Source organism: Myripristis murdjan, chromosome 14 (assembly GCF_902150065.1).
Source record: "Myripristis murdjan chromosome 14, fMyrMur1.1, whole genome shotgun sequence".
In the NCBI taxonomy this organism is placed as follows: domain Eukaryota; kingdom Metazoa; phylum Chordata; class Actinopteri; order Holocentriformes; family Holocentridae; genus Myripristis; species Myripristis murdjan.
In genome coordinates, this window is record NC_043993.1 from 35,549,427 (window position 1) to 35,563,594 (window position 14,168).

The 14,168-nt window shown below is 44.3% G+C and overlaps 1 protein-coding gene across 1 annotated transcript in view; it reads left to right on the forward strand.

The window, feature by feature from the left end:
- trim37 (tripartite motif containing 37) overlaps positions 1–10,404 on the forward strand; it is a 33,826-nt gene extending 23,422 nt beyond the window's left edge. The window contains exons 18-25 of the mRNA XM_030068798.1: positions 1,989–2,071; positions 2,651–2,875; positions 4,329–4,634; positions 5,207–5,356; positions 7,170–7,371; positions 8,333–8,418; positions 9,926–10,036; positions 10,132–10,404. Coding sequence (XP_029924658.1) covers positions 1,989–2,071; positions 2,651–2,875; positions 4,329–4,634; positions 5,207–5,356; positions 7,170–7,371; positions 8,333–8,418; positions 9,926–10,036; positions 10,132–10,178 — 1,210 coding nt within the window. The 3' untranslated portion in view covers positions 10,179–10,404. The remainder of the gene's footprint in view (positions 1–1,988; positions 2,072–2,650; positions 2,876–4,328; positions 4,635–5,206; positions 5,357–7,169; positions 7,372–8,332; positions 8,419–9,925; positions 10,037–10,131) is intronic.
- The last annotated feature ends 3,764 nt before the right edge of the window (positions 10,405–14,168 follow it).

Sequence of the window (14,168 nt, forward strand, 5' to 3'; positions counted from 1 at the left end):
TTACCCAGCGAGCCGGCATGCAGCCTCTCAGCCAGCCCCCCACCCAGCAAGCCCGCTCGCTCTGCACACACACGCAAATATACGCACAAACAAACGTGACTGAATATACAGACATGCAAACACACGCTGCACATCCCAGAGACCCCCAAGTAGAAGACTGGCTCGTCACGACTTGCCCATAAACTATTCTTTATCCTAATTACAATTATAGGCATTTAGCTGATACTTCTATCAGTGCAGGAAAAGTCAGCTGTGAATCTTCTGCATCAGAGGTCAATGTAGGCAAAGAATAATGAAGCTTTAAATCACAGGCTGAAGGATCAAACCACTGATTCTGCATTTTCAGCCTGTTATCTATGAAATGTATGTGCTTCATGTGTCTGCTAATCTTTTCCCAAAGCAAACGGTTGTATTTTAGAATTCTGATATCATTTTCCTACCTTTTATCCAGCCGCTGGTTTTTCATTTATTCGACTGCAATATGAAAATGAACTTGCAGAGATTTCAAACTTTGTTCACATCAGTATTCCGTCGTTGTGATGAAGTCAACATTAGTTTTCCCAATAGCAGCAGCACCGGTGTGTTTTAATGACCTGAACCTGAGCAGAAGTGGAACATCATCACTGCTGGAAAATAATCTGACAGGGAGACGTTTGCTTTACAAAGCCAATTATTAATACTGTGGTTTTTGAATAGCAATGACTTTGTTAGTCGTAGAAGCAGAAGGTTAAAAGGCGGATGTTTCACCCTAAAATTTAGATAGATAGAGAGATACTTTATTGTCAGCCGGGGCGGAAATTATTTGTGCATCAACAGCAGCTCCATCTGCAGCATCACTGTATTTAGAAACTGAGTCATTTTGAGTATATGTTGGGAAACCTTTAGTACCCCCATATGATTTGCACAATGGTTTGTTGCAGTGCAAAATGTGGGGAAATTGTTGTAACCACTTCTAAACATTCAAAATCACTGGTATGGTCCTTTTTTAAAAAAAAAAAAAAAAAAAGACAATTTTCTGTATCTGCTATGAAGGATGCAGACTCTGAATTTTTGATGTGGTAGGTTGTGGAAGAAAAGAAAAGAAAAAATAACCCAAAATAAGTACTTAAAATACTGTAACATTGTCGTGACTCTGCCATTCAGACATGACAACAACACATGCAGATCTCCCGCCCAGCCTCTTGAACACCATACGTCATACACACACCAGCAGCAGGTCAGTGTTCATGCAGGGTGGAGGTGGGATGTGTTGCCACGTTGTGATTTTTCATTGATAAACTTCATGGGCAGGAGGAGAAATGAGTTCTTGTCTTTGTCCAGCCCACACTGTGGAGCTTTGGGCCCTGTTCTCATGTGCCGTAGCACAAAGCGCCGTTAAATGACCAGTGTGCAGGGCGGCTAACAGCAAACTTTTGATATTTTTATGAGAAGATGCATGTGGTGCATTTGAGAGAGGGATGAGCTGAGATGAATATATTATCCGTTGGTAGAAGCTGGTATTTCCTGTTGATGTGAGTGCAGTCTGGACTTATTTTCCTGGCTGTGTTAAGAGGAGCTGACCAAAGAGGAAAACAATAATTTAACAAATAGCAGCAGCAACGTTATCGATGTCACCACAGAGTGTCGAGCATAAGAGCGAGAAAATCCGAGTTTTTAAAGCGTGAAAATCAAAGGAGATGTGTTAAAGTTCCTCAAAATGTCTGACTTACCATCACTCTAGCGCTTTCTCTGAAAACGTTGAAAACAGTGGCGAAAAGCTCATGAAATATTAAGTCATTTGCAGCAAGGAAGGCATGATAACTATCAAGACAACTATTTGCAATTTGAATTTTTGGTTTTGCATCGTCTCTGACTTTTTGCATCAAGTTAAAGAGTGGAAACCAGGTGAATTCTGGATCGTTGTACTTTTTAAATTATTATGCACCAGTGGGAAAAAAGGTAATCTGTAATCCAGTAATCCTAAAGCATGTTTGTGTGTACTTGAACAGGTCAGGAGAGAATGACGTGGAGTTCTGTGAGAACCTGGATGCAGAAGAGGGAGAGATTCCTGATGACTTGGCCGGAGCCACAGGTATGAGGGCTGAAACTGCACACCAGCACATTGTGGTTTTATTCTCAGTCATTAGTCATTCATTTAGTCATTCAGAATGGATCATGTAAATCTGATATTCATACGCGTGACCCTCATTACAAGTCTTAACAACTCGATAGATCGTCTCACTGCTGCTTAGAGTCGTATCAGCGCTGTTTATGACTGTTTTTCCTCAGTAATAATGGCAGGTGGCACTAAGCCAGTGGCAGCTAATCTCACGGCAGATGTCAACATTTTAGATTTGAAAACAACAAAGCAGCAACTTGAACTCAATGAAAGCAGTTTGATCTTTAAGGCACTGTATGGCAGTGAGTTTTAAAATGCTGTGGTAACACCATAATTACACCTGACTAGACATTACCTAGATGTTAATTCTGACAGAGCTGAGCAGATTTACTAGCTGGTAAACTTGGCGTATGTAATATATATTTTATTTTTCCTGAACTCTCTGTGGCACAGTCTGCCGCGGCCAAAACACACAGACCCTGCTATTTAAAATGAATGAGATTCCTTGCGGTTGTGCCTGTGTGAATTCAGCCTAATCCTTTGTGCTCCCAGGTGGGTCCAGCCCCGGGGTCTGCTCCTTACATCAGAGTGCTGCTGCCGGCCGTAGCGCTGGTGGTGCTGGTGGTGCTGGTGGTGCCGTTGGGCCAGGCAACAACAGCCTCCTGGAGATTGACCCGGTGATCCTCATCCAGCTGTTGGACCTTAAGGAGCGCAGCAGTGTGGAGTCTCTGTGGGGGCTCCAGCCTCAGCCTCCTGTTTCCCTGCTGCACAGCCAAGGTCTGCAGACACACCCGTCTCAGTGGCATTCATTCATCACACCTAAATGCCTGAGTGATCACGCTAAAAAATGCTTGTTTATTCACCCTTAAAGGAGAAATCTTGTCATTTTGCATATTGGCCATTTCTCCTTACCTTATCATATTAGGAAGAATATGTTCCTATGTTTTTGTTTTTTTTTTTATATATATATTCCTTAAGTAGGTTGTTTAAATAATTAGTTCCTTGTGCTAAGCTACCTGCAACTACATGACAAATGCTGGCCCCCAAGTCAGAGCCCCCCCCCCTCCTTCAGAAGACCCAGATCCTTGATGTGGCTTTCCCTGATGATAGAAAAGGCTGCTAAGGATACACGGATGGTTTTGTTCTTAAAATGCAGACAAAAGTAGGGCACATGTGAAGGAGACTTTGGAATGGGGCAGCCTTGTCGTTCCACTCTGAGGTATTTGGCCTCAGAGGGAGACAGAACACACAGAAAGAAGAGTCTCCTCAGCTGTACGCACGTTTTCTGTTTGCAGAGATGCAAACCAGATCCAAGATCCAGGCGCTAAGACGTCTCATGCTGCTAATGTTGTGCGCTTTATGTATTTTAAGTAGGGCTGGGAATTATATTTATATTATATCAATCATGATATGAGACTGGATATTGTCTGGGATTGTGGATATCCTCATATCTTATGGCGTAAGTGTTATCCTTTTTAGAGTTTTAAAAATTACTGTAAAGTGATGAAATGTTCTGAACTTACCTGACTGTTTTCGCTGTTCTGATACTTCCCTTTACCTGCTTAGCTATTATACATTATATAGGCATTATTGGTGATTATTTATCAAAACTGTCACTGTGTAAATATTTTGCGAAAGCACCAATAGTCATGCCCACAGTATCGCCGATATCAATATTGAGATATTTAGTCAAAAATATTGTGGTATTTAATTTTATTCCATATTGAGTTTTATGCATATTCAGTGTAGGTGTTTCTCTAACAAAGAAACAGTTGTAAGTGTATAACAGTATAATGGGGACTGCAGTTGGAAGTATGAGGAGAGTATGGTTTATTGCATTATAAGGTTAGAATAACACTAAAAGTACTTATTGAGACAATTTGTAGAATGGACTAGTGTAAGTGGTTGTGGCCAGGTGGCAGGACGCCCTGCTGTTAAGAGAGGCCATCTTGTACCAAATTAGATACAGAGCAACAGCTGTGTGTCTCAGCAAACTGTCTTTGAGCAAGACCACAAACCCCTATACAGATTTTTTATATTTATCATATATCACTCTGAAAAGGCATTTTATTCAAGATGAATGTCTAACTAAACACCCATACTAACGTATCTAAACGGAGATCTCACCTTCCCTGTGAGAACACTTTTGAGTAGCTAGCAGGAGCTAGTTTTTTCAGCTCGACCATTTTACCCTACATCTCTTCTTCCCTTTTGTTTTGTCTGGTCGCAGCCCATCCTCACTCCAGGAAGCGAGAGCGCCGGCCTCAGGCAGTGCGACGATCAGCCCCAGACTCCAACGTCTTAATCCGCCTCAAGGCCCACATGGCCGAGGTTCGCAGCAAGATGTCCGATGTCAAGAGTCAAGTACTGGAGGCTCGAGGGTTTGGAGAACCCAGACCTGGATTATCAGGCGCCTTCGGTGTCGAGGAGATACCCTCCCATCATCCTGATCCAGAGCTGCTAGCCTGTCATAAGCCCAATGACCTCGACCTGCTGGCAAAAGCTGCCATGGCCCGGTCCAGACACTACCGCCCGGGTGAGCCTCTCTGCATCACTGCTGCTGAGGTGGAGAGATCCACTGTGTGCTGCAGAAAAATGAAGACTGCAGATATGAGCTTTCTTTTTTGCTCTTGTTTATTTAAGCAAACAACAACTTTATAGGCCCAAAGTTCACATCAAACCAAACAGGACAAACCCTCATTGTGGGGGTTTATTATATTATTGTATTATTCTAAAATCAGTTGATTGTATTTTTGCATTGCATTTTTTTCCCCCAAAATACTAAAATGCAATGCAAAAATACAATCGATTTTTTTTCTGTTATAGCACTAATTATTGCATATTTCAGCAATTTATTTTAATTAAAGCTGTCAGTAACAGGGTATTTTTTGACATAATAATCATCTTGTAAAAATCTGATACTGATCCATTCATAATAAGTTAATTGTGTGACCCATGTCACAGGAGACACAGGTTGACATCTAATAGCCAGTAGCTCCTCACCTGGTAATACACACGCTGTCCACTTTGTTTTTGCATATGTGTCAAGATTTCTGGCAGGAAACTGTCCGGTGTAAAAGAGCTGAATGTGTTTCTGTGTGTCTGTAGCCAAGAAGTCTCTGTCCCCTGTCCTGGACGGCAGCAGCAGCCTGGTGGTGAGGAGGAGGAGCCCGGAGGAGACGGACACAGAGCTGAGAGAGGGAGAGGCTCCCATAGAGCTCAGCCTTCGTCCTCGAGAAAGTCTCGTAGGAGCCGAGGGTGAGTCACAGTGCAGCCAGAGGCCCCGGGTTTGCTGTGGCACTGCCGCACACTGATCACCAAATATTGCTAAAAGTCATCCTTGGTAAATGAATCAGTAAGGCTCACATAGTAACTTTCTGGCGCAGTAAAATTTGAATTCTTGTCTGTTAATATTTTGTCCCTACTGACCACCATACATTCCTCCTGACCTTCTGAAATCTGTGACTCTGCTGGATGGTCACATAGCCAAACTGCAGGTGAGGATTAGTAAGAAGATTTCAATTCACTTCAGTTCAGTTTTATTTGTATAGCATCAAATCATAACAGAAGTTATCTCAAGGCGCTTTACAGAAACCCAACAGATACTGGCCAAATCCATGAACCAGAATCTCCCAAGAGCAGCATGGGGCGACAGCGGCAAGGAAAAAACCTTTTTAACAGGGCCAAAAACTTCAAGCAGAGCAGAGGGAGAGAGAGCGATGTCAAGTAACAGTCTCCTCCTTAACCCTTTTGTTTAAATCAAGCTATTTCAACTCTTCTTTCTCCTCATCCAACTTTGTTCCACAATTTTAAAAAAATCAGACCCTAAGATCCGTGTAATCATTCTACATTTTAATTAAATTAAAATCCATTTTCATCCCTTATCTGGGACCAAGTCGTGGTGGCAGACGGAGGACGGCAGCCCAGACGTCCTTTTCCCGGGCCACATCCTCAGCTCCTCCCCAGGGCGGTCCCAGACCAGCTGGGATGTGCAGTCCCCCCCAGTGTCTTCTGGGGCTGCCCAGCGGTCTCCTCCCTGTCGGCTGTCACCTCAACAGGGAGGCGCCCGGGACGATCCTAACTAGGGGCCCGAACCACCTCAGCTGGTGTTTTTCAGTGCGGAGGATCATCTGCTCTGCTCTCGGCTCCTCCCAGACGTCTGCACTCCTCACCTCACCCCTGACCCGGCGTCTAGACTGCAGGTGTAGTGGGAGCAGCCCGTTCAGCAGGGCTCAGTCTCTGCACGGTGCTGAGCACGGCTCACCTGCGTGTTGGAAGCTCTCAGAGCCCAATAAACAGTGACGGTAGTTATGCATGAAAACAGGCGGGGAAATAGACCTGAAGAGTAAATAAACACTTCAGGCTGTGGTCATGTTTGTGAGAATTAACCCCCCCCATCATCATCCATAAAACACACATACACTCATCTGATGAACCGCACAAGTGCAATACAACCAGATGGACAAGTGCAATTCACCTGAGCTATATTTATTTATTTATTTATTATTGTGCAATATACATGTGTATTATTTTAGGCTTTATTTATGCCCTTTTTTATGCAGATTTTTGGTGCTGCAAATTAAATTTCATTGTGTTTTTATATACAATGACAATAAATATCTATCTGGCTGGTGTCACTGTGAGCACTGAAGCCTGTCAGTAGAATGTCTCTCTCCAGGACCCACAGTCTCTGAGAGGGCGGGTGTTTGGAGAGTATGTGATAACGAGTCGAAAAAACAAATATATATTACAAAAATATAATATTTACATGAGTGTGACAGCAGAGAACTGAGGGGAAGTGCTCGAGGATACATTTGAAATCAGTTTCTGTTTTTACCGGCCATGCTCATGTTATGCCACAGATGTGTCTGCGTATGGGAAACATCCCAGATAAGTTACACGGACTGGAATTTGATTTATTTGAAGGCCAGTCTGCACCTTTTTATTCATAGATTTCAACCTCCAGTGCTTGAACCTGACTACCTGTGACACTGACATTTTTTTTTTCAATTCCAGAAGTGGGAGCGCTGGCTGTCGTACGTGTCTGACCTCCCTCTGTCCTCTGTTCCAGGGTTACTGAAGGCTGAGAGCTCCCAGATCCTCCTCCCCTCCCTGGGCAGCTCCTCTGCAGACCAGGCCAGCTCTAAGCAGCAGCAGCACCCAGAGGAGCAGCAGCAGCTGTACAGGGCGTCGGGCCCCGGGGACAGCCTGTACGCCTTAGGGGGGCCCAGCAGCATCACAGCCAGCATGAGCTGCAGCAGCAGGACCACAGGGTGAGAAGGCGTGACTCTTCATACAGATGAAAACAGGCAAACCCTCACTGTGACAGTCCATCTGTTGATGCTCTACAGGTTATCAGTAGAGATTCAGGGACATGATACTCGACCATACACCACCACATCAGAGTTGGTCAATGGGGAAAAAATACATTAATGTGAATAAATATTCTGCCCCTCAGGAGTGTCTTGTGTTCGGTAGCAAAGCAAGTTTATTTGTTTAACAACTTTAAAAGACAAGGCAGTTGAAAATGCTTTGAATTGGCCTGGGTTTGGTGTCCTGGGACTGTTTTTGTACCAGCACCCTGTGGAAAGCGCGGCCCGGCACAGTGAGGATCATCTCTCATGCTCGGGCACGTTTGGTAGTTTGGTGATGCGCTGTGTGCTGAGGAGGGAGCAGAGGTGCACTAGTGGGCTTGTTGTCTTCACTTTTGGTGGCATTTATGACTGTGATTTGCGTTCACTAATGCTCAATAGGTTTCAAGATACATCGCCCTGAAGGAGAGACACACATGGTCGTCCTTAGGCTCCACTTTGTTGAGCAAAAAAATGATAATAGATAACAGACACTTGTTGTAAAGTCTTTTAAAATGCACCTTATAGATTAGTGGCTGTTGGTTGACTGCATATGAATTATCTGTTGAATGGGTGCTCCTGGAAGATAACATACAATCTTCACTGATACTTGGAGACTCATGGAGAGTCAACAGGTGGACTATCAAAATAAAGTGTTACCTGAAAACATACTATTACAGGATGAGTTTATCAAATGTGCTGTTTCAGAAGGTGAAAGGTGTGTTTTGACAGGTTTTTGGTTTGTTCAGTTGCCCAGAATATAACGTGACCCTTCTGTAATCCTCTTTTCTGAACTCTACCTCTAATATTTTCTCCACTCCTCTCCTCTTGTCTCTTCTGTTTATCATGTCTGTCTCTTCCTGCCCTCCTCTTCGTACCCCAGGGCGGCCATGTTGGACTGTCAGTCAGAAAGCGAAGGGAACTCTCATCCTTCCCTGCCGGAGGAGCCCTCCTCCCAGTCAAATGAAGGTCAGTGCTGTCCTCCTCACGTCCCCACCCCACCCAGCCTTGAGCGCCAAAGATGGAGACAAAATGTAAAACAAACAAACAAACAAACAAACAAACCACAGTTCTCTGCTGAACTCTGCAGGTGTTGTTCCTGAGGTCGTGAATTAATTGTAACTGTGGCAAAATGGCAAAATTTGGTGCAAAGCTCGATCACGGGGCAAGGAAGAACTTTCTAGTTTCTTGTTGTTCCCTCTTGTGTCATCGTGTCCTGTTTTGCTCCGTCACGCCCGTCACACCCCGTCACACCCTGTCACACCCTGTTATACCCTGTCACGCCCCGTCACGCCCTGTTATACCCTGTCATACCCTGTTATACCCTGTCACGCCCCGTCACGCCCTGTTATACCCTGTCATACCCTGTTATACCCTGTCATGCCCTGTTATACCCTGTTATACCCTGTCACGCCCTGTCACACCCTGTTATACCCTGTTATACCCTGTCACGCCCTGTTATACCCTGTTATACCCTGTCATGCCCTGTCATACTCCGTCACTACACCCCTTCACACCTTGTCACACCCTTTCATACCCTGCTATGCCCTGTTATACCCTGTCACACCCTGTCACACCCTGTCACGCCCTATCACACCCTGTCATACCCTGTCACACCCTGTCACGCCCTGTGATACTCCGTCACTACACCCCTTCACACCCCTTCACACTCCGTCACACCCTGTCACGCCCTGTCACGCCCTGTCACACCCTGTCATACCCTGTCATACCCTGTCACACCCTGTTATACCCTGGCACACCCTGTCACGCCCTGTCATACTCCGTCACTACACCCTTTCACACCCCGTCACATCCTGTCACGCCCTGTCATACCCTGTCAGACCCCGTCATACCCCGTCACACCCTGTCACACCCTGTTATACCCTGTCACGCCCCGTCACGCCCTGTTATACCCTGTCACGCCCTGTCACACCCTGTCACACCCTGTCATACCCTGTCACGCCCTGTCACGCCCTGTCACGCCCTGTCACGCCCTGTCACACCCTGTTATACCCTGTCACGCCCTGTCACACCCTGTTATACCCTGTCACGCCCTGTCACACCCTGTCACACCCTGTCATACCCTGTCACGCCCTGTCACACCCTGTCACGCCCTGTCACGCCCTGTCACACCCTGTTATACCCTGTCACACCCTGTCACACCCTGTCACACCCTGTCACGCCCTGTCACACCCTGTCACGCCCTGTCACGCCCTGTCACACCCTGTTATACCCTGTCATACCCTGTCACGCCCTGTCACACCCTGTCACGCCCTGTCACACCCTGTCACACCCTGTTATACCCTGTCACACCCTGTTATACCCCGTCACGCCCCGTCACACCCCGTCACACCCCGTCACACTCTGTCACACCCTGTCACGCCCTGTCACGCCCTGTCACACCCTGTTATACCCTGTCACGCCCTGTTATACCCTGTTACACCCCATCCAACCGTCATGTCCTCTCTGTCCGCAGACCAGCAGCCGTCTGTCCTGCTGGCGGGGACGAGCAGCGACAGTGACACTGAGGATGAAGGCCTGCAGCCCAGCAGCCGTGGCTGTGGCAGCAGGACTCCTCCCTGCACAGGTAACAGCACACCTGCACATCCACACAGCCCTCAAACTGACTCAGCATGTAGATAATCCAGAAAAATCCTGTCTGCTTTCCCTTCCTCCCGACAGGAGAGCAGCTTCTGTCTGATGACCTCAGCCTCCTCTCTGAGAGGTGATTTCACCTGAAGTCGTCAGACCTGGCAACACACTGCCATGTCCTGCTGGCCATGGGGCAATGCAATAACAGCTGGAGAGCAGTATACAATTCACTTAGATAGTCTGTGAAAGAGAAATAGCTTCTTATGCATGAACTCTCATGATTTAAAAAAAAAAAAATGCAACAACTCCCCCTCTACTCCAGAGGAAAAGGCCTCCTGTAAAACTGGTATACATGAACGCTTTGATCCCGAAACATTTTCAAAACTGGACTGTCACTGAAATGGTACTGATTTGTTGTTGCCATTTTTTCTTTCTGTCCTAAATTTTAAGGAGAAAAAGGAAAGCAAACAGTCCATTCCTTTAAAACTGGTATGATATTATTTTTCATTAATTCACCATTACATGCCGAGTTTAACAGTTTTACAGCGCTGTTGTAGTCCTTGATCATCCAGTCATAGGTGTAGACGTTTTTTTTTTTTTTTCGATCCTGACTGTCAGTTGGGCAGATAAGGAAGAACACTTATTTTTCATGTCAAGTGGAAAAGCAAATTGCTGACTTTTCCATGGTTCCAATTCTGAAAATGTTCAGCACATGGATCTCTATACCAGTTGTGGTGCTTTACACGAATATGAACTACAATTGTACATCTTGCCTGGACTATTTAGTCATATGAACTAATATTTTACCATTTGTACATAGATTTGTAAGCAAAGCAGGTCCCAAAATCACACTGTTAGTGCATAAACAGATACCAATAAAGTAGATTATGCCAGTATAAAAATGTACATGCCCCAGTACCCATTTTTTGAGGACATTAAACACCTCTTTCCTTGTTATTTACCTATTTGAAATTGGAAAGTAGATCCTCTGCAGGAATGTAGTAGCCTTGCACCAGGAAGAAATGACCTGCTACAGCACTTTGACAGATAAATGAAACCATGTGGGTGAAAAGTGGTTGTTTTCCATATTGGTATAATCCACTTTGTTCATGTTGGTTTATGTGTAAAAAGTGTTATTCTGGTACCTGTACATATATTGGTAAGGCTAGAAGGTTACAGGATATTTGCAAGACACTGGTTATCGTCTGTAGCCTCGCTCTGTGTGGTGACTACATGGCACTTTGGTGTTGAACTGCTCGTTGTTGACATTGCATCAGTTTCTGTCTGGGTTTTGGTCGTGGCATCACTGAGTTCCTGCACCCGTGACCCAAGAATCTACCATTTAGATGCAGAGGAAAGTCTCTGTAACTCAAACCTCCTTCATTTCTCAAAAATGGAATTTGACTCTTTCAGGGTTTCCACTCAGTTTAAGATAAACTCTCACTGATAGATGATAAAAAATGTCCTGGAAACATTACCAATGATCCTGGCAGGCTGATGTGTCATTTTAGACAGTCGCATGCAGTTTTGAGCTCTTTGTCCATTTTGAATTATTCCAGGATGAGCCTCTGAGTAGCAGCATGTACATAAATCATAGAACATGCCCTCGACAAAATCCTGGAAAAGGATTTCCTCTAAAGAGTGGGAGCCCTGTGACACTTGGACTTGGCAAAACTCTTCAGTGAACAGATTACTTCATATTTTTCCAGCTGTTAGTCGTTTTACCTCAACTGGTCTGAGGCACGAGACAGGAACTTGTTTTCATTCTGGATCATGCTGCTGTGGCTGCCTCACATCTGTTCACATTATATTGTTCCTGTCACAGTTCACAGAGTTAGCTCCTGTAGTTCCATCTCTTTTAACAAACCATTCATGTCAACAGAGCCAGATTTTTAAACTTCAGAGGAAAGAATCCAAAAACCTTGTGCAGCAAAACCCGAATGATTTATTACCACGCGACTGCACTGTGGCTCCAAATGTACGTTCATGTCAGGATTTCCTCGATTTTCCTCGCTGATGATTCTCCGGTTAGGTGGTGACGGAAAAGCACCGGAAAGCTCTCTCGCTGTGCGTCGGGTGCTGCTGTCAGCGTCAGAGGAGTTTTCAGTGACATAAGAGAGAAGCTAGAAAAGTGACTTTTCATTTTACTGCACTGCACTGCAAAAACTCAAAATCTTACCAAGATTATTTGTCTTATTTCAAGTCAAAAATGTCTTATTTCTAGTCAAAACATCTCATTACACTTAAAATAAGACATGATCACCTCAGAAGTAAATTGTTTTTTTTCAGTGGAAAAAGTGAAAATTCACTTGAAATAAGTGAAAATTAGCTAGAAACAAGAAACAAATTTTGCCAATGAAACAAGCAAATTTTCACTTGTTTCAAGCAAATTTTCACTTGAAACAAGAGACAATTGTCTAAAAACAAGTTACTTCTGAGGTGATCATGTCTTATTTTAAGTGTAATGAGATATTTTGACTAGAAATAAGACATTTTTGACTTGAAATAAGACAAATTATCTTGGTAAGATTTTGAGTTTTTGCAGTGTGGGAACTATTCCTTTAATGAACCAGTCGTCAATTTTACTACAAAGAGTTTCCTGCTGAAAAATGTCTTACGTGAAATTGTTTATATCCAAGAACCTACCATTTAAATTTTATCATCACAGTGTGCATGCTGGATTTGAGTGAACGTGGATCTGAACTGAAACTGAAACTCAAACCTCGTCAGACCTTGAGTCTCACCTGACTCCTGGGTTTTACCGGCTCGTTCTGAATGAAGTTTTCTTTAGTTTGACAGAATCTCCCGGTCTGACTTCACAGGCTGGAGAATGAGACTTTGGCAGAGTAGAGTTGTGCGGCTCTCTGGGTGTGATGCGAGTCCACATGGCGGTGAAATCTCCTCGCTCGCTCGCTGCTCTGTGCTCCTCTGGGCTGCTCATCCACAACAATGAATTTCTCTCTCTCTCTCTCCATTCACTTCCACGGCGAAACCACTTCCAAAATAACACATTGAGATAAACACACGCCAACAAAGCAGATTAAACCAGTAGAAAAAGCCAATTTTTTGTACCCATTTTTAAGGGAAGTAAAAGTCTTTTCCTGTTCTCTTCCAATCTTATTTTCCAATTTGAATCAGCAGTTAGCTTCTTCTTCACCAGGAAGAAATGACCTCATGGTACTTTCACAAATAATTGTAATTATACCAAACATGCAGAAAGCAGATTATGCCAATGCCAAGATCCTGGTACCTGTTTTTTATTATTATTATTATTATTATTATTATTATTATTATTTATTTCCATGTAATTACACTTTTGCTTTGCAAGACCTGTTGTTTTTCATGTTGGCATAATCAGCCTTGTTGGTGTTGGAGGCTGATTTGCTATGGAAGTGAATGGAGAGATAGAAATCCAGCGTTGTGGATCACAGAGCAGCCGATGAGGACGGTTCACCACCAGATCAGACCCGGGGAGCTCGACACCCCACCGCCCTGCTGAAGCTCAGCTCTGCTCGTGTTGACGTGAGCCGTCTGATTATTACGCTGCTTTCATTCCTCTTCATAGAGCAGAGTGGTCTTTTGTAAAAACCTACTTTTAGTTTAAATTGTAAATAACCTGGTGTGTTAAGTTGTAGGAGCTTGTTACCTAAGGATCAATAAAGGATTTACAGCACTTAAGTTATTTGTGTCTAAGACTTTTAGTTTGTTTTGTCCCCGTCCGGTCTCTCACAGGCAGGATTTGTCTCCTGTCTTCCCAGAATGCACAGAGGGAGTTTTATTTGTTGTGCACATTCCTTTTATGTAACTGGCAGAGCATGAACAAACAAATAAAAAATGTTATGGTTGTCTGAAACTCACCCCGTTCTCACATCTTCTGTTCATCCATAATGACAGTCGGTTCCTGGACCTGAACAGCCCCCCCACCCCACCCCCCTCTGTAGAGTAGTTGCAAAAACAACTGCAAACCATAAATAAATAGAGATAAACAACAAAAGATAAACAAAAGAGTAGCAGCATGATAGAAGAGTGTGAGCAGTCTAGCTCAGCCTGAAGCCACAGAGGACGTGGGTTTTTTTTTTTAGCAGAGCCTTGCAGGTTTGTGAGGTCGGGCAGCTCCTCCATGAAAA